The 20,858-nt window shown below is 39.7% G+C and overlaps 1 protein-coding gene across 2 annotated transcripts in view; it reads right to left on the bottom strand.

The window, feature by feature from the left end:
• Positions 1–20,858, bottom strand: part of LOC127882471 (condensin complex subunit 1-like) — a 72,694-nt gene that overhangs the window by 7,663 nt on the left and 44,173 nt on the right. The window contains exons 24-30 of one of the 2 annotated variants that reach the window (XM_052431124.1): positions 12,275–12,452; positions 11,542–11,636; positions 10,155–10,235; positions 9,336–9,519; positions 6,916–7,066; positions 6,097–6,297; positions 2,570–2,594 (exon numbers count right to left, since the gene is read on the bottom strand). In XM_052431124.1, the coding sequence (XP_052287084.1) occupies positions 2,590–2,594; positions 6,097–6,297; positions 6,916–7,066; positions 9,336–9,519; positions 10,155–10,235; positions 11,542–11,636; positions 12,275–12,452 (895 nt within the window). In that variant the 3' untranslated portion in view covers positions 2,570–2,589. The remainder of the gene's footprint in view (positions 1–2,569; positions 2,595–6,096; positions 6,298–6,915; positions 7,067–9,335; positions 9,520–10,154; positions 10,236–11,541; positions 11,637–12,274; positions 12,453–20,858) is intronic. The other variant, XM_052431123.1, reaches the window with a different exon arrangement.

The raw sequence follows: 20,858 nt of genomic DNA, 5'->3' as shown, positions 1-20,858 counted from the left end.
TGGCATCATTTTGGAACTCATCAAAGATATTATTGGGCTAAATCTTCTGACCAAGTTTTATGAAGATCAGACAATAAATGTGGCTCTAGAGTGTTAACAAGATTTTACTATAGCCATATAAGGAAAAATGCCCCGCACCTTGGCAGCCATGTTTTTCAAGCAAACGTAACCATTTTCGAACCCATCCAATATATCATTAAAACCAATCTTCTGACCAAATTTCATGAAGATTGGACAATAAATGTGGCCTCTAGAGAGTTAACAAGGCAAAAGTTGACGCAGCACAACGGACAACGGACGACACACAAAAAGCAAACACAAAAGCTCACCATGAGCACATTGTGCTCAGATGAGCTAAAAAAGTTTATTATCACATGATATGTTAAGAAGAACTATAACTTATACTAACAATTGAGTGTACTATGCTTGTTACATATTGTTTGTTAACCATGGATGTATCACATGTATTGATACCAATATATGTATTCCATGTCACATTATAAATTGTAATTTAGAACACTCTCACTCTCCAGTGATAAGTGATTTATTGTAATTATTTATATTCAGCACGCATGTCTGTAAATTTATAATGCATTTGTTTATGACAATAAGCTTGTTAAGTCAAAATAAATATTCTGTTCTGTTCTGATAATACAGAAGAACACACAAAGATAATTACTCACTGATTATCTCACTAATAAGACATTTTGTGGTATTGCAGGGAATATAAATTGTGGACCTAGCATCCTTATTTGTCTGTCGCATATCAAGTTACTTCGCTATCTTTGGGCACGTGGTTTTCGTTGTACACGTCAGCATTGGGTGTTCCAATCTATATTAATACACTGTTGGTCAGTAAAAGTAAGTTAGAGAGTAAGAGACTGCCGAACATTATTGTCACACAATTTCTTATAGTCATGGGGCCAATAATCCATTACATTTAACTTATAGTTTAGAATATTTTACGAACATTGGAAGACGTTGTGTTGAAATTAAATAAATAGAAATTAATCGTTATGGACATTGAGAAGGACTTTTGTATGTTTATTATTATGTGTGTCAAAGACTATGTCACAGAATCATTAACTGTTTAAGGAAAATTAAACAGTTTGTGATAAGGAATTTAGGTGCAACAACAAGTAACAGAAAATAAATTTTCTGTGAAACAAGGGTGCAGGTCAAAATGGACTCTGTGGGTAAAAAATAAAAATATTTGTTTTTCATGTTACATTTTCTAGATGCAGTAAATCTGAAGAACACCTAATACATCCGATGTCAAAGTCTTACACTGGTTGGAGAACAATCTCAGTTGGTTTAGTTACAAATACAGAGTTAAAAACATGCATAATGTTAGTGTTAAAGGGAATGAAAGCTGTACATGCAAAAAAGACACAACTTTTTCCCATATTGTTTACTGGAATAAATAATTTGCAATCCATTTGTATCATGCACTTACATCAACTTCAATCATTTGCAAACTTTTACAGCACAAGCAATTAGTTTCCATCTCATCAATGTCATTGTCATCTATCAAAGTATTTACATCCATTAATCTTAATATCATGTAAAGAGCATTTTTTCAGAATACGATGAGACAATTTCCTGTGCCAAATGTATTTTGCCCCTGAAATTGTATATTGACATCCCAGAAAGTCATGAACTTTTGTAGCATTGATTTTTATTCTAGTTAAATCTTGGGGTTTGTCAACAACGTAATGATGAATAATTAATATATTCTACAGATGCATATTCATTTGAAATATTGAATCAATATATCACACAAGCACGTAAGTTAAAGTGTTCTTTCATTTTTATACTTATCATGATTCAGTTATAGCCTTAATGACAAGTATTAGAATACTACATGTACAGACAATGACAGAATTGTGTTTATAGTAAGGCTAATAGATCAAACATATTACAGTTCATAAAGATGGAAAACTATGGAAGCAACAGGCTATTAGTAATAATTTATAAACAAGAGCACAGCATAACGGTTGCCAACGCTCGGCTGCGGGAGCAGTTTTGAATAAATTAAAGGTTGTCAGAATTAAATAAAATTTTAGAGGTCACAGTGACCTTGATCTTTGAGCTAGTGAGCCAAAAATGGGTGTGGCGTGTAGAACTCATCAAGGTGCAGCTACATATAAAGTTTTAAAGTTGTAGGTGGAAGCACTTTTTGGAGCCAATGTTCAAAAGGCTAACAAAATGGAAAGGTTTTAGCACGACGCAGAAAGGTATTAGCACGACCCGGACGGCAGACAACACGACAAGCTATCTATGACAATACCTCAGGTTTTCTCAAAAACCAGCCAAGCTAAAAATACATACACTGTAAATGTTTTTGAAAGTATTAAAGTCATAAAAGTTATTATAGCAATTTGATGCAATCAATCAAAACCCCAAATCATTGTAACATTTAATAGAAAGTTGACTTTATGCCATGTATTTCCACCTTGTGTATTTTAAGCAGCACCCAGTATCATTGGTCTTTCCTAACATGATGTCTACATAGTACAACACAATAAAGCTCATGCCAACACCGGTGCAGGTGAAATCAACTACTCACCAGCCACCAGGGGTTAAAGGTCAAACTAAAGCGAAAGCAAAATAGTGAGCGTTAGGTATAAGATGTTTACAGAGTAGTGTAAAAAAAAATAACAATAGCTCAGCTCAAAAGTATGCATAATATTCAGGGTTTTCCCCCAGGCTAATATTGCATGTCCCAAGCCACATCCTTTCTTATTCAGGTTGGTCTTCTGACCTTTCTTAATTGCCAAGACAAGTTTTAATTAGCCACCCAACATGTCATATATGAAAGGCTATAAACAGTGAAAATATACCAATTCTCGACACGAGGGCTTGCTTATTTGAAGAGCGCTGAAATCAATAACGTGAGTTTTTTTTTACTCAGATTTAATTATCTGATTGCAACTGCAGTCACCTCAGACTATAGGACGGCATTGAAAATTATATTCTTCACTGCATTTTTCATTAGCTAAAGCTTCATATGGCCAACCCTCCAAGGCAGAACCCCAAATTGAGTTGCCTGACATCCCTTAACGAGAAACCATGTCGATATTATATGGCTTATTATATTAACCCTTTACCACTTAGATACGTATCTTCACGCATATGTAGTCTATCAGAAAGATACATCTAACTAAAAAGACCTTTCTTACTAGATTCAAGTCTTAAAGGCTTTATTTTCAACCCTTAGACATAGATGATGAGCAGCAAACAGCATAAATCCAGGGCCCTCAGTCTATTGAATCTGCCGCCGAATTTCGGCGGCAGTCCCCCACCTGAAAAGTATACTTTTTTCCCCTTTTGGGGGGAAAAAATCCCCCTAAAAAAAAAAAAAATATTTTTTTTTTATATAGAAAGATGTGTCTCATGATTATTATATTTCAATTTTATTTCAATTTAATCTTTTCAAACATACTCAATCATGAAAAATGCAATGAATATAGTGCAAATGTAATAATGAGAGAGAATGTAAAAAAAATTCCCCAAAAAGGGAAACCCCGCGAAAATTCCCCCTGAACAGACTGCGAGCTACTTGCAGGCTGTTCTGGATTTATGCTGTTTGCACATAGCCATTTCACTTTGCTTTTAAGTGGGAAAGGGTTAAAAACAAAGCTTGACATAATTTTGAGCTGACAAATGCTACTGTGTAAAAGGCATGTTTAATCTGTTATTCATAATGCATTTCAATTGAGCGACTTTTTACACCTGGTAACCAACTAATAAATTCAGTGCAAAACACATTTATATGAAATATGTCAAAAGTGAGAATATTTTTGGTTCCCAATATAGCAAACTGGCTGCAGTTCATCCTAAAAAGGCAGCATTGAAAACTACCTCACCTACTTACAAAATGCATTTAGTTTAGATTGGTTGCATGCCATAAGTATATGGCAATACCCCATCAGTTAGACTAATGACATCATATATGTTTTTTCATATCATTTCATTTATGTCACATTATTCACTTTTGGTTTTTGGTATCTTTGAACTAAAATCTATTAAAAATGTAAAGAAAACATTGATTTTAAAAGGTAGTTTGTTCAATATAACTTTTACAGTGTTAGTTACTAAAAGTGCATGGTATTAAAATAAATACTCAGTGAGATTAACAATGCTGAAACTTTGCTCTTTTTATTTAATTGTTGAAACCATTGAATGCGTATGTCTGATAAACCCCCAGACACAGGTACTTGTAAAAAATTTTTTTGGTCCTTGTATATATAATTAGAGTAAACGTATCCAACGATGATTTCACAGGTGTATTGAATTATACAATGCAACAGCATAAAAGATCAAACAATGCACACATATGTTGTTGTGGTTGCCAGCGGGAAGCGTCGATCTATGATAAAACACCTTTTATTTGATGAAAATCCACCAAATATGTCCAAAACAGCTAAAAGTTTCACAAATATGACCCAAAAATCGTAGTGTAATTCCGGACGTCCAGCTGTCAGTAATGAATGAAAGCGATTTTCGGTTGATTTTTCACAATAAAACAAGAACTTTGCTATAAACTCCACGTGCGTTTTTCATTTACTCTGTTTGCCTTCGAACTATGTCGTTCTTTAGTCCCAGTTGAACGGTAAAGTCGGAAATTCAGAAGAAACAACACATTTTGCGTACTTTAACTTTCACGACCGTCATTTTGAGGCAGAAATCGGTGTTACGGAAAGAAGACGTTCCCATTGGTTGAAACAAAAATTGGTAAACTTGTTCTATTATTTACGACTCATTCAACCAATGGACAACAAGATAAAATTTAGCGCCTTTCAACAATAACATGTATACATGTACTGTTTGAACTTGTAATATAATAATTGGTGTATTTTCTACTTTTTCTGTGTATTCTTGTTCTGCCATTACTAAAGAACGTTGTTTTTCGAAGGAACATTAAGTAAATGAAGAACTTACGTGGAATTTATAGCGAAGTTCTTGTTTTTCTGTGAAAAATCGACCGAAAATCGCTTTCATTCATTACTGACAGCTGGACGTCAGGAATTGCACACTACGATTTTGGGGTCATATTTGTGACACTTTTAGCTGTTTTGGACATACTTGATGGATTTTTATCAAATAAAAGGTGTTTTATCATAGATGGACGCTTCCTGCTTGCAGCCACAAGGACATATGTTTGCATTGTTTGATCTTTCATGCTGTTGCATTGTGTTATTCAATACACCTGTGAAATCATCCTTAGATACCTTTACTCTTATTATATATATAAGGACCAAAAAATTTTTTGGTAAGTACCTGTGCTACCAGATAATAACAGAGTAACACTATAATAATCCTAGCATGCATGACTGGTGCCACATTCGTAATAGCTATGATGAGTACATTTCATCCATGCAACAAATACAGGGAGATTCGAACATATTCATTCATGTTTTATCTAACAGTTGCATTTTATCATGCCTTAAGAAAAAAACTCTTGTGGTATGGACATAGATGCATCAATATTTTTTCCACAATAAATATTTAAGGCTTTCAAATCTGTTTGAAAGAAAAAAGTTCACTTACAAGCCCCTTATTGGCATCATTTATTAATCAAATAACCTGTGAAAACAATTTGTGCTTGGAATAAATATAAATCGTGTTTTGGGAAAACTGGACTTAATGCATGTGCATAAGGCTACAGGCTAATCAGGGACAATGCTCTCCGCTTTTATGGTATTTTCTAAACAAAAATCTACTTTAGAGCTAAAGTGTCCTCTCTGACTAGCATGTGTAGACCATTAACCCTTTCCCATTCAGAAGAAAAGTGAAATGGCTATGTGCAAACAGCATAAAACCAAAACAGCCTGCAAGTAACTCGCAGTCCGTTCAGGTTTTACGCTGTTTGCTGCTCATCAGTATCTAAGGGTTGGAAATGAAACCTTTAAAACTTGAAAGCATGAAAGGCCTTTAATTTAATTAAACTTTCTTTAAGGGACTACAAATTCAAGAAAATAGGTATCTAAGTGGTAATGGGTTAAGGCCTATGTGTGACATCTTTATGCAAATGCATTAAGCCCAGTTTTACCAACATCTTGCTCATATCAACAGTCAAGATTCAACAAATACCTTTCTTCTTTTTAGCTGCCTTTACTGGCTCAAAAAGCTCAATATCACTCTCATCGCTGTCACTGAAATTCACAGTGGGTTTTTTCTTTGCACCCCGGCTTTGCTGTGTTCGTACCACAGGTGTTAGACTCTCCGCATCAAGGTCTTCATCTGAACTGTCCACTCGCTTGCGACCCCCACGTTTTGCTCTGGTCTTGTTTGCTGAAATCGGTAGATTATGGTTTCAAGCTAAGAACAGAAGCTTTTTCGAAGTCCAATTTGTTGACTTACCTGACCTGTTGTTTAAAGGTTAGTTTAGGACCAAAATTCAGCCACATTCCCTCGCAAAAAAGACAGGTAGATCGGCTTACAGATAGTTTATTTGTATATTAATTGGACAGAAATCTGGAATTTATTTATTATAACCCTAATTAACAGTTGCAAAATAAATAATCAAACTATTAATGTAGTGAAAAAAAGAAGGAACTGGGATTATGAAATCAACTGTCCTAATAGAGTCTGTTTACCTCCATTTAACTGGTATGACAGTATCAAAACATTTTGACACATCCTGCATTAACACTGTTTACACAGATATCAACTAATTCAGACATATAAAGCTAGATCTTTATAAGGTAGATGCTGTAGTATGACAGTACTACAATAACAGTATCATAGCCTTCATTGTCAAGACAACCAAATTCCAATTATCAACATTATAACCTTTTAATTCTATATTCTATAATAATTGCTTTATTTCAAATAATCTAATCCTTATCCTTTGTACAGGATTAACTCTCAAATCATAACAGAAACAGATTGCTATAACGAGCCACGCACCGGCCGGGGTCTTTGCATTGCCCCCTTTCTTTGGGGTCTTTCCCTTGGTCTTGGCTATCGGGGATGCACCAGCCTGTTCCATCAGTTCGTCCTCATTGAGTCCCTTCTTGTGGCAGTTTTCTATGCGATGCTCCAGCTCGTCTATCAGTGTCTGCAGCAGACAAGCAAAAATGTGTAAGTCAGGTATTTTCTAAGCTCACAAACACATGCGAAGACAGGACTTACTCTGCTTACTCTGCCATTTGCCAAAAAAGCTAATGGCTGCATATAAGGATATTGACTACACTAAATTCCATTTGGATAGAAGGTTTTCTGCATTATCAACCATAAAATATCCAAAATAATCAGAATAAAGACATAACAAAAGATGTGTTCATCAGAAACACAATGCCCCCTATATCGCCGCTTTGAAATTTTTTATTATTTTTTTACCTTTGACCTTGAAGGATGACCTTGATCTTGAAGGATGACCTTGACCTTGAATTCAACCACTCAAAATGTGCAGCTTCATGATAACACCGCTATGAATTTATTTATTTTTACCTTTGACCTTGAAGGATGACCTTGACTTTGAAGGATGACCTTGACCTTGAACTTCCACCACTCAAAATGTGCAGCTTAATGAGATGCTTTGAAATTATTATTTTTTTGACCCTTGACCTTGAAGGATGAAGTTGACCTTGAACTTCCACCACTCAAAATGTGCAGCTTCATGAGAATGCTGCTTTGAATTAAAAAAAATTGACCTTTGACCTTGAAGGATGACCTTGACCTTGAAGGATGACCTTGACCTTGAACTTCCACCAATCAATATGTGCAGCTTCATGAGATACACAGGCATGCCAAATATCAAGTTGCTATCTTCAATATTGAAAAAGTTATAGCCAATTTTAAAGTTTTTGGACGGACAGACGCCATATATTTGACATTTGAGCTTGAAGGATGGCCTTGACCTTCACCTTTCACCACTCAAAATGTTCAGCTCCATGAGATACACATGCATGCCAAATATCAAGTTGCTATCTTCAATAGTAAAAGGTTATGGCCAATGTTAAAGTTTTTTCGGACGGATGGACAGACTGACATACACACATACTGACATACTGACTGACGGGACAGTTCAACTGCTACATGCCATCCTACCGGGGGCATAAAAAGTTATGGCCAATTTAAAAGTTTTCGGAAGGACAGACGCCATATATTTGACATTTGACCTTGAAGGATGATCTTGATCTTGACATTTCACCTTTCAAAATGTGCAGCCCCAATGAGATACACATGTATGCCAAAAATTGAGTTGCTATCTGTAATATTGCAAAATTTGACCTTTGACCTTAACCTTTGACCTTGAAGGATGACCGACCTTAGAGGATGATCTTGACCTTGACATTTCACCTTCTAAAATGTGCAGCTCCATGAGATACACATGCATGCCAAAAAACGACTTGCTTTATTCCATATTGCAAAATTTGACCTTTGACCTTAACCTTTGACCTTGAAGGATGACCTTGACCTTTCACAACTCAAAATGTGCAGCTGCATGAGATATGCATGAATGCAAAATATATCGAGTTGCTATGTTCAATATTGCAAAATTTATCCTTTGACATTGACCTTGAAGGATGACCTTGACCTTCACCTTTCACGACTCAAAATGTGCAGCTCCACGAGATGCTGATGCATGCCAAATATCAAGTTGCTATCTTCAATATTGAAAAAGTTATGGGCAATGTTAAAGTTTTCGGAAGGACATATGCCATTTATCTGAAATTTGACCTTGAAGGATGACCTTGACCTTCATCTTTCACCCCTCAAAATGTGCAGCTTCGTGAGATACATATGCATGCCAAAAATCGAGTTGCTATCTTCAATATTGCAAAATTTGACCTTTGACCTTAACAATCTTCAATATTACAAAATTTGACCTTTGACCTTAACCTTTAACCTTGAAGGATGATCGAGGGTCTCACAGTCAATTATGACCATGTCAGACATCACTGACAACCAAGGTCTGTGGTTTGAAAGATATCATAGCCAGAGTTGATCATGTATATATGGACATAAGTCCACAGGTATGTAATGAACATCAAAGAAATTATAATTATATCATTTAAAAAAAAATATAGAAAAATCAATCATTTAGGTTATAAATAATCAAAATAATAAATATGTACAGTAAATGTGAAAAGAACTTCAATTCTTCAATTCAATTCAATACTGACTGATGGACAGTTCAACTGTTATATGCCACCCTACCGGGGGGCATAAAAAGTAAATTTGGCAACAGAAATTTTTTAGACAAAGGGAGCCCTGGAAGAAGTTGGTCAAACAATGGTAATTCAAGCTCAAGAGATCTGCATGACATTTAAAGGGTCAAAATTTGTCAAAGAGCCCCTCTAGTATTCATATGTGGTGCATACCTTGGCCTCTTGTTTGGCAAAGCTGCGTGACTTGCTGACTATTGTACAGAAGCAGTTGTACACCTCCTCATCTGCGAGCTTGTCAGCAAAGCACATGAAGTTCTCGTGAAGTTTCGCTATCGACTTCTCGTTGAATGAGAGCATCGACAGACAGAATGATAGGTCCCGCCACTGACGATCCACCCTAAAACACAGGAGGGAAGGGATTGAAATTAATACAACTAGGGTGATATATATATCTGATACAAACATGTCAAATATATTTATATGAGTCGTGCTCTGTCAAAAAGGGGTTTAATGGGTGTGCATTAAGTGTCGTCCCAACAAAGGGGTTTAATGGGTGTGCATTAAGTGTCGTCCCAGATTAATCAGGGATGACACTTTCCACATAAACTGGATTTTTGCTAAAAACAGACTTTATTTGAACAGAAAATATCAGAAAGCGGAAAGTGTTTTCCATGATTAGCCTGTGCGGACTGCACAGGCTAATCTGGAACGACACTTTACGCACATGCATTAAACCCCCTTTTCACAGAAACACTGCTCATATGTCAGATCATTAGGCCACTATGTCAGTCAACTTTCAGAACGCAAGTAATTCAACTCATGATAAACTGTAATGTCTTTAGTTTTGGTAAAAAGAAATTCAATTGAACAAGACAAACAACTTTATGCCAAGATGTTTTGATTCAAGACACACAAAGCAACAAACATAGCAAATACAACGTGTTTCAAACTATATAAGTCTCTCACTTCCAAATAAACTTGTTCAATAGTGTATCACTGACTACAATCTATGTATTTGCCCGCATCACTAACCTGGTCGCCCTATATCTGTGACATAGTTTCTCCACCAGGCTTTCACAGTGCTTGTCTTTCTGGATGAAGGAAAACAGGTACCTGAAATTGTTATGGCATGCAATGTCACAAGGAACGTTTCAAATCTACAATAAATTATTGTTGCGGTTTAAGGAGTTTGGTACTTAAATGACCAAATATCTTATGCAGTTTAGGTCAGCACTGATAAATGACAACATTTCACATCACAGATTCTCAAGAGCAGTAAAATATATAAAGGGGCCTGTATTTTGTTTGCTTGTTCCATGATATATAAAACTTGGGGCTTGCTTGGCTACACTGGCATTTTTAAGGACTGGAATTTTGAATTATTCATGTTGTTATTCATGAAGAGCTAAAAACCAATGATTAAGGAATTAATATGTGTGATAATTTACAGCACACATTGATTTTAAGGCCCCTGCTATGAAAAAAAACCTTCTATTTTAACGCTTTAATCCTGAAACATACACAAAATCTTTGGAGAAACTGATTCTAGTAAACATTTTACCAACCAAAAAGCACAAAAACACACTGCTTTAGCATGGATTAAATGTGAAAATGGGCATTTATGAATGTTTAAATATTTTCAATAACAGTGCTTTTTTGGCCCGATTTTATAGCCGATATTCGGCTATATTCCCAATCGCAAAAAGTATTCTTTTTCCCCAAAATTTGGTTAATACATTCCCAATTTGAGAAAAAAAAAACGCTTATATTCATCGGCTGTTTCACTTTTTAACAATGCGTTATATGATCCCGTCTCGTACAGGTTTTAGACTATACCTCGATTTGGATAACGTCGGGATTATTCATGTGCACGATATTGTCCGTGTTGTTTATGCGCTTATTATATTTGCGTTGAGATTCAAGCGTTTTGTGATTCAGCTGTATGGAAAACAAAGATGTCGCGCAATTCGAAATATTACGTGAAAAAGATTCCTAAGCAAAGCCCTGGCGGCAAAACGAAAACTGTTGATTTTTTTAAGCAAGCGTCATTAAATAAATAAACGTTGCCAAGAAGTACAAGTCTTCCTTTATGAAACTTCCATTTTTAATGACGAGTGACTCTTTTGCGTCGTTGAAAGAAGTAGTTCTTCAGAAGAAGATGAAGCGCCTGACCTAATAAAATAGTGCCTGATGTGAATGAAGACTTTGTGTGAGCTTATTATGTGGAAAACTGTTGATCATGGTGTTGTTTGAGATTAAAGATGCTTAACTCATTCATGTAGTTTTAAATCCAAATTTATTTTCCCAATTTCTTGAAAATGCTGATAAAATTCCTAATTTCAAAGCCATGGGCTATCTTTCCTAAAGGCTGAAAAAAAGCCCTAAATAATGTAGAGTTCTTAAAACTAGTAATTCATACTTCATAATGTTGCGGAAATTTTCCTCGTCAATTCCAACATCTGGATCTGACAGTCTACTGATCATGTCTGGCATGATGTTGTACACTGCATTGCCCTGAATAAAACACATACACAGTATGGGCCATGGTCTGTGAAAAAGGGGCTTAATTCATGTGCGTGTCGTCCTAAGTAAGCCAGTGCAGTCCGCACATGCTGTTCAGGGACGACACTTACCGCCTTTATGATATTTTTGTTTAAAGAAAGTATCTTCTTTGCAAAAATCAAGTTAAGCAGAAAGTGTTGGCCCTGATAAGCCTGTGCAGACTGCACAAGCTAGTCAGGTACGACACTTTACGCACATGCATTAAACACCCTTTCCAAAGAGCACAGCCCATACGTTATTTGTCTAACCTTACTTAGCCATTAAATCATGATTACTGTCTGAAAGAAAAACAGGATAACAAACAAAACTATACTGTGGTATCTATTATTACTGCTCTTATATCTTATATAAAATGCAGTACCTTATCAGGCCATAAAATGGATGCCACAAGCATTTCTTAAAGGTTGACCAAGGAACTTGTTTAGATAAATGCTGCATGTAATTTTTAATCTTGAGGCTACATGAAATCTCTAAAGGATGGGCCCCTTTATCATTATGAATGGAAAATTATCTATCACAGCTTAACACTATACAGTTGTCTCTATTAAGGTTAAATCTATTGAAAAACAACTGCGGAAATTTAATGATACCTTTTTCGCAAGCTCATTGAAGAAGAGCTTGGCAAGGCTTGAGATTCTGTCATTGTCGTCCACGATGCACATGGCCATCTCGGAGATCTGACCTTTCACCTTGATCATGTCGTTGAGGATCAGGTGGGTGAGTACCTGCATCGTGTTCTTGCGGACTTCTGAGGAATCATCCCTCAACCTCAACACAAAAACAAATATGAGCCTCGTTCTGGCAAAACTAGGCTTAATGCAAATGCGTAAAGTGATGTCCCAGATTAGCCTGTGCAGTCTGTGCGTAAAGTGTTTTGTCCAGATTAGCCTGTGCAGTCTGTGCGTTAAGTGTTGTTCCAGATTAGCCTGTGCAGTCTGTGCGTTAAGTGTTGTTCCAGATTAGCCTGTGCAGTCTGTGTGTAAAGTGTTGTTCCAGATTAGCCTGTGCAGTCTGTGCGTAAAGTGTTGTTCCAGATTAGCCTGTGCAGTCTGTGTGTAAAGTGTTGTCCCAGATAAGCCTGTGCAGTCTGTGTGTAAAGTGTTGTCCCAGATAAGCCTGTGCAGTCTGTGCGTAGAGTGTTGTTCCAGATTAGCCTGTGCAGTCTGTGCGTTAAGTGTTGTTCAAGATAAGCCTGTGCAGTCTGTGTGTAAAGTGTTGTCCCAGATAAGCCTGTGCAGTCTGTGCGTAGAGTGTTGTTCCAGATTAGCCTGTGCAGTCTGTGTGTAAAGTGTTGTTTCAGATTAGCCTGTGCAGTCTGTGCGTAAAGTATTGTCCCAGATAAGCCTGTGCAGTCTGTGCGTAAAGTGTTGTTCCAGATTAGCCTGTGCAGTCTGTGTGTAAAGTGTTGTTCCAGATTAGCCTGTGCAGTCTGTGCGTAAAGTGTTGTTCCAGATAAGCCTGTGCAGTCTGTGCGTAAAGTGTTGTTCCAGATTAGCCTGTGCAGTCTGTGCGTAAAGTGTTGTTCCAGATTAGCCTGTGCAGTCTGTGTGTAAAGTGTTGTTCCAGATTAGCCTGTGCAGTCTGTGCGTAAAGTGTTGTTCCAGATTAGCCTGTGCAGTCTGTGCGTTAAGTGTTGTTCCAGATTAGCCTGTGCAGTCTGTGTGTAAAGTGTTGTTCCAGATTAGCCTGTGCAGTCTTTGCGTAAAGTGTTGTTCCAGATAAGCCTGTGCAGTCTGTGTGTAAAGTGTTGTTCCAGATTAGCCTGTGCAGTCTGTGTGTAAAGTGTTGTTCCAGATTAGCCTGTGCAGTCTGTGCGTAAAGTGTTGTCCCAGGTTAGCCTATGCAGTCTGTGTGTAAAGTGTTGTTCCAGATTAGCCTGTGCAGTCTGTGCGTAAAGTGTTGTCCCAGATTAGCCTGTGCAGTCTGTGTGTAGAGTGTTGTCCCAGATTAGCCTGTGCAGTCTGTGCGTAAAGTGTTGTTCCAGATTAGCCTGTGCAGTCTGTGCGTAAAGTGTTGTTCCAGATTAGCCAGTGCAGTCTGTGTGTAGAGTGTTGTTCCAGATAAGCCTGTGCAGTCTGTGTGTAAAGTGTTGTTCCAGATTAGCCTGTGCAGTCTGTGTGTAAAGTGTTTTGTCCAGATTAGCCTGTGCAGTCTGTGGGTAAAGTGTTGTCCCAGATTAGCCTGTGCAGTCTTTGCGTAAAGTGTTGTTCCAGATAAGCCTGTGCAGTCTGTGTGTAAAGTGTTGTTCCAGATTAGCCTGTGCAGTCTGTGTGTAAAGTGTTTTGTCCAGATTAGCCTGTGCAGTCTGTGCGTAAAGTGTTGTCCCAGATTAGCCTGTGCAGTCTGTGTGTAAAGTGTTGTTCCAGATTAGCCTGTGCAGTCTGTGCGTAAAGTGTTGTCCCAGATTAGCCTATGCAGTCTGTGTGTAGAGTGTTGTTCCAGATTAGCCTGTGCAGTCTGTGTGTAAAGTGTTGTTCAAAATTAGCCTGTGCAGTCTGTGTGTAAAGTGTTGTTCCAGATTAGCCTGTGCAGTCTGTGCGTAAAGTGTTGTTCCAGATTAGCCTGTGCAGTCTGTGTGTAAAGTGTTGTTCCAGATTAGCCTGTGCAGTCTGTGTGTAGAGTGTTGTTCCAGATTAGCCTGTGCAGTCTGTGTGTAAAGTGTTGTTCCAGATTAGCCTGTGCAGTCTTTGCGTAAAGTGTTGTTCCAGATAAGCCTGTGCAGTCTGTGTAAAGTGTTGTTCCAGATTAGCCTGTGCAGTCTGTGTGTAAAGTGTTTTGTCCAGATTAGCCTGTGCAGTCTGTGCGTAAAGTGTTGTTCCAGATTAGCCTGTGCAGTCTGTGTGTAAAGTGTTGTTCCAGATTAGCCTGTGCAGTCTGTGCGTAAAGTGTTGTCCCAGGTTAGCCTATGCAGTCTGTGTGTAAAGTGTTGTTCCAGATTAGCCTGTGCAGTCTGTGCGTAAAGTGTTGTCCCAGATTAGCCTGTGCAGTCTGTGTGTAGAGTGTTGTCCCAGATTAGCCTGTGCAGTCTGTGCGTAAAGTGTTGTTCCAGATTAGCCTGTGCAGTCTGTGCGTAAAGTGTTGTTCCAGATTAGCCTGTGCAGTCTGTGTGTAAAGTGTTGTTCCAGATTAGCCTGTGCAGTCTTTGCGTAAAGTGTTGTTCCAGATAAGCCTGTGCAGTCTGTGTAAAGTGTTGTTCCAGATTAGCCTGTGCAGTCTGTGTGTAAAGTGTTTTGTCCAGATTAGCCTGTGCAGTCTGTGTGTAAAGTGTTGTTCCAGATTAGCCTGTGCAGTCTGTGTGTAAAGTGTTGTTCCAGATTAGCCTGTGCAGTCTGTGCGTAAAGTGTTGTCCCAGGTTAGCCTATGCAGTCTGTGTGTAAAGTGTTGTTCCAGATTAGCCTGTGCAGTCTGTGCGTAAAGTGTTGTCCCAGATTAGCCTGTGCAGTCTGTGTGTAGAGTGTTGTCCCAGATTAGCCTGTGCAGTCTGTGCGTAAAGTGTTGTTCCAGATTAGCCTGTGCAGTCTGTGCGTAAAGTGTTGTTCCAGATTAGCCTGTGCAGTCTGTGTGTAAAGTGTTTTGTCCAGATTAGCCTGTGCAGTCTGTGTGTAAAGTGTTGTTCCAGATTAGCCTGTGCAGTCTTTGCGTAAAGTGTTGTTCCAGATAAGCCTGTGCAGTCTGTGTAAAGTGTTGTTCCAGATTAGCCTGTGCAGTCTGTGTGTAAAGTGTTTTGTCCAGATTAGCCTGTGCAGTCTGTGCGTAAAGTGTTGTTCCAGATTAGCCTGTGCAGTCTGTGTGTAAAGTGTTGTTCCAGATTAGCCTGTGCAGTCTGTGCGTAAAGTGTTGTCCCAGGTTAGCCTATGCAGTCTGTGTGTAGAGTGTTGTTCCAGATTAGCCTGTGCAGTCTGTGCGTAAAGTGTTGTTCCAGATTAGCCTGTGCAGTCTGTGTGTAGAGTGTTGTTCCAGATTAGCCTGTGCAGTCTTTGCGTAAAGTGTTGTTCCAGATAAGCCTGTGCAGTCTGTGTGTAAAGTGTTGTTCCAGATTAGCCTGTGCAGTCTGTGTGTAAAGTGTTGTTCCAGATTAGCCTGTGCAGTCTGTGCGTAAAGTGTTGTCCCAGGTTAGCCTATGCAGTCTGTGTGTAAAGTGTTGTTCCAGATTAGCCTGTGCAGTCTGTGCGTAAAGTGTTGTCCCAGATTAGCCTGTGCAGTCTGTGTGTAGAGTGTTGTCCCAGATTAGCCTGTGCAGTCTGTGCGTAAAGTGTTGTTCCAGATTAGCCTGTGCAGTCTGTGCGTAAAGTGTTGTTCCAGATTAGCCAGTGCAGTCTGTGTGTAGAGTGTTGTTCCAGATAAGCCTGTGCAGTCTGTGTGTAAAGTGTTGTTCCAGATTAGCCTGTGCAGTCTGTGTGTAAAGTGTTTTGTCCAGATTAGCCTGTGCAGTCTGTGGGTAAAGTGTTGTCCCAGATTAGCCTGTGCAGTCTTTGCGTAAAGTGTTGTTCCAGATAAGCCTGTGCAGTCTGTGTGTAAAGTGTTGTTCCAGATTAGCCTGTGCAGTCTGTGTGTAAAGTGTTTTGTCCAGATTAGCCTGTGCAGTCTGTGCGTAAAGTGTTGTCCCAGATTAGCCTGTGCAGTCTGTGTGTAAAGTGTTGTTCCAGATTAGCCTGTGCAGTCTGTGCGTAAAGTGTTGTCCCAGATTAGCCTATGCAGTCTGTGTGTAGAGTGTTGTTCCAGATTAGCCTGTGCAGTCTGTGTGTAAAGTGTTGTTCAAAATTAGCCTGTGCAGTGTGTGTGTAAAGTGTTGTTCCAGATTAGCCTGTGCAGTCTGTGTGTAAAGTGTTGTTCCAGATTAGCCTGTGCAGTCTGTGTGTAAAGTGTTGTTCCAGATTAGCCTGTGCAGTCTGTGTGTAGAGTGTTGTTCCAGATTAGCCTGTGCAGTCTGTGTGTAAAGTGTTGTTCCAGATTAGCCTGTGCAGTCTTTGCGTAAAGTGTTGTTCCAGATAAGCCTGTGCAGTCTGTGTAAAGTGTTGTTCCAGATTAGCCTGTGCAGTCTGTGTGTAAAGTGTTTTGTCCAGATTAGCCTGTGCAGTCTGTGCGTAAAGTGTTGTTCCAGATTAGCCTGTGCAGTCTGTGTGTAAAGTGTTGTTCCAGATTAGCCTGTGCAGTCTGTGCGTAAAGTGTTGTCCCAGGTTAGCCTATGCAGTCTGTGTGTAAAGTGTTGTTCCAGATTAGCCTGTGCAGTCTGTGCGTAAAGTGTTGTCCCAGATTAGCCTGTGCAGTCTGTGTGTAGAGTGTTGTCCCAGATTAGCCTGTGCAGTCTGTGCGTAAAGTGTTGTTCCAGATTAGCCTGTGCAGTCTGTGCGTAAAGTGTTGTTCCAGATTAGCCTGTGCAGTCTGTGTGTAAAGTGTTGTTCCAGATTAGCCTGTGCAGTCTTTGCGTAAAGTGTTGTTCCAGATAAGCCTGTGCAGTCTGTGTAAAGTGTTGTTCCAGATTAGCCTGTGCAGTCTGTGTGTAAAGTGTTTTGTCCAGATTAGCCTGTGCAGTCTGTGTGTAAAGTGTTGTTCCAGATTAGCCTGTGCAGTCTGTGTGTAAAGTGTTGTTCCAGATTAGCCTGTGCAGTCTGTGCGTAAAGTGTTGTCCCAGGTTAGCCTATGCAGTCTGTGTGTAAAGTGTTGTTCCAGATTAGCCTGTGCAGTCTGTGCGTAAAGTGTTGTCCCAGATTAGCCTGTGCAGTCTGTGTGTAGAGTGTTGTCCCAGATTAGCCTGTGCAGTCTGTGCGTAAAGTGTTGTTCCAGATTAGCCTGTGCAGTCTGTGCGTAAAGTGTTGTTCCAGATTAGCCTGTGCAGTCTGTGTGTAAAGTGTTTTGTCCAGATTAGCCTGTGCAGTCTGTGTGTAAAGTGTTGTTCCAGATTAGCCTGTGCAGTCTTTGCGTAAAGTGTTGTTCCAGATAAGCCTGTGCAGTCTGTGTAAAGTGTTGTTCCAGATTAGCCTGTGCAGTCTGTGTGTAAAGTGTTTTGTCCAGATTAGCCTGTGCAGTCTGTGCGTAAAGTGTTGTTCCAGATTAGCCTGTGCAGTCTGTGTGTAAAGTGTTGTTCCAGATTAGCCTGTGCAGTCTGTGCGTAAAGTGTTGTCCCAGGTTAGCCTATGCAGTCTGTGTGTAGAGTGTTGTTCCAGATTAGCCTGTGCAGTCTGTGCGTAAAGTGTTGTTCCAGATTAGCCTGTGCAGTCTGTGTGTAGAGTGTTGTTCCAGATTAGCCTGTGCAGTCTGTGCGTAAAGTGTTGTTCCAGATTAGCCTGTGCAGTCTGTGTGTAGAGTGTTGTTCCAGATTAGCCTGTGCAGTCTGTGTGTAAAGTGTTGTTCCAGATTAGCCTGTGCAGTCTGTGTGTAAAGTGTTGTTCCAGATTAGCCTGTGCAGTCTGTGTGTAGAGTGTTGTTCCAGATTAGCCTGTGCAGTCTGTGTGTAAAGTGTTGTTCCAGATTAGCCTGTGCAGTCTGTGCGTAAAGTGTTGTTCCAGATTAGCCTGTGCAGTCTGTGTGTAAAGTGTTGTTCCAGATTAGCCTGTGCAGTCTGTGTGTAGAGTGTTGTTCCAGATTAGCCTGTGCAGTCTGTGTGTAAAGTGTTGTTCCAGATTAGCCTGTGCAGTCTTTGCGTAAAGTGTTGTTCCAGATAAGCCTGTGCAGTCTGTGTAAAGTGTTGTTCCAGATTAGCCTGTGCAGTCTGTGTGTAAAGTGTTTTGTCCAGATTAGCCTGTGCAGTCTGTGCGTAAAGTGTTGTTCCAGATTAGCCTGTGCAGTCTGTGTGTAAAGTGTTGTTCCAGATTAGCCTGTGCAGTCTGTGCGTAAAGTGTTGTCCCAGGTTAGCCTATGCAGTCTGTGTGTAAAGTGTTGTTCCAGATTAGCCTGTGCAGTCTGTGCGTAAAGTGTTGTCCCAGATTAGCCTGTGCAGTCTGTGTGTAGAGTGTTGTCCCAGATTAGCCTGTGCAGTCTGTGCGTAAAGTGTTGTTCCAGATTAGCCTGTGCAGTCTGTGCGTAAAGTGTTGTTCCAGATTAGCCTGTGCAGTCTGTGTGTAAAGTGTTGTTCCAGATTAGCCTGTGCAGTCTTTGCGTAAAGTGTTGTTCCAGATAAGCCTGTGCAGTCTGTGTGTAAAGTGTTGTTCCAGATTAGCCTGTGCAGTCTGTGTGTTAAGTGTTTTGTCCAGATTAGCCTGTGCAGTCTGTGCGTAAAGTGTTGTCCCAGATTAGCCTGTGCAGTCTGTGTGTAAAGTGTTGTTCCAGATTAGCCTGTGCAGTATGTGCGTAAAGTGTTGTCCCAGATTAGCCTGTGCAGTCTGTGTGTAAAGTGTTGTTCCAGATTAGCCTGTGCAGTCTGTGTGTAAAGTGTTGTTCCAGATTAGCCTGTGCAGTCTGTGTGTAGAGTGTTGTTCCAGATTAGCCTGTGCAGTCTGTGTGTAAAGTGTTGTTCCAGATTAGCCTGTGCAGTCTGTGCGTAAAGTGTTGTCCCAGATTAGCCTGTGCAGTCTGTGTGTAAAGTGTTGTTCCAGATTAGCCTGTGCAGTCTGTGCGTAAAGTGTTGTCCCAGATAAGCCTGTGCAGTTTGTGCGTAAAGTGTTGTTCCAGATTAGCCTGTGCAGTCTGTGTGTAAAGTGTTGTCTCAGATAAGCCTGTGCAGTCTGTGCGTAAAGTGTTGTTCCAGATTAGCCTGTGCAGTCTGTGTGTAGAGTGTTGTTCCAGATAAGCCTGTGCAGTCTGTGTGTAAAGTGTTGTTCCAGATTAGCCTGTGCAGTCTGTGTGTAAAGTGTTGTCCCAGGTTAGCCTATGCAGTCTGTGCGTAAAGTGTTGTTCCAGATTAGCCTGTGCAGTCTGTGTGTAAAGTGTTGTTCCAGATTAGCCTGTGCAGTCTGTGTGTAGAGTGTTGTTCCAGATTAGCCTGTGCAGTCTGTGCGTAAAGTGTTGTTCCAGATTAGCCTGTGCAGTCTGTGCGTAAAGTGTTGTTCCAGATTAGCCTGTGCAGTCTGTGTGTAAAGTGTTGTTCCAGATTAGCCTGTGCAGTCTGTGTGTAGAGTGTTGTTCCAGATTAGCCTGTGCAGTCTGTGCGTAAAGTGTTGTTCCAGATTAGCCTGTGCAGTCTGTGCGTAAAGTGTTGTTCCAGATTAGCCTGTGCAGTCTGTGTGTAAAGTGTTGTTCCAGATTAGCCTGTGCAGTCTGTGCGTAAAGTGTTGTTCCAGATTAGCCTGTGCAGTCTGTGTGTAAAGTGTTGTTCCAGATTAGCCTGTGCAGTCTGTGCGTAAAGTGTTGTTCCAGATTAGCCTGTGCAGTCTGTGTGTAAAGTGTTGTTCCAGATTAGCCTGTGCAGTCTGTGTGTAAAGTGTTGTTCCAGATTAGCCTGTGCAGTCTGTGTGTAAAGTGTTGTTCCAGATTAGCCTGTGCAGTCTGTGTGTAAAGTGTTTTGTCCAGATTAGCCTGTGCAGTCTGTGCGTAAAGTGTTGTTCCAGATTAGCCTGTGCAGTCTGTGTGTAAAGTGTTGTTCCATATTAGCCTGTGCAGTCTGTGTGTAAAGTGTTGTTCCAGATTAGCCTGTGCAGTCTGTGTGTAAAGTGTTGTTCCAGATTAGCCTGTGCAGTCTGTGTGTAGAGTGTTGTTCCAGATTAGCCTGTGCAGTCTGTGTGTAAAGTGTTGTTCCAGATTAGCCTGTGCAGGCTAATTTCAAACTACACTTTTAACTTTTAAATATTTTTTTGTTAAATGAAGTCTAATCTTAACAAAAATTGAGAAAGATATTGTTACTGATTTGACTTGCAGACTTTACAGGCTAATATGGGACGACACTTTAGGCACATGCATCAAGTCCTGTTGTCCCAGAAACTCATGTGTTTCATGATTAAAATCATAAAAATGTCAGGGGAACTTATGCTCCAAAAGCTCAATGATAATTCAGTGTGTCAATATGTCCTAGAAACTGTCCCATTTGCAATCAAAGGGCAATAACTACCTGAAACATAATTGAGGCTGATAAAATGTACATGTCTACCTAAGAGGGCTACTGAATATGAAGTTCAATGTTTCGTTTTTATTGGATCATTTGTTCCTGAGATTTTGTGCAGATGAAATGGAGTGGAACTACCAGACAATATGGGCATTTTTACTTAAACGAGATTTTACAGGTAAGTTTCATTATTTTCTGAG

Source organism: Dreissena polymorpha, chromosome 5 (genome assembly GCF_020536995.1).
Source record: "Dreissena polymorpha isolate Duluth1 chromosome 5, UMN_Dpol_1.0, whole genome shotgun sequence".
NCBI classification, from domain to species: domain Eukaryota; kingdom Metazoa; phylum Mollusca; class Bivalvia; order Myida; family Dreissenidae; genus Dreissena; species Dreissena polymorpha.
Note: the sequence above shows the minus strand (reverse complement) of the source record. Positions and strands in the feature narration are given on the sequence as shown.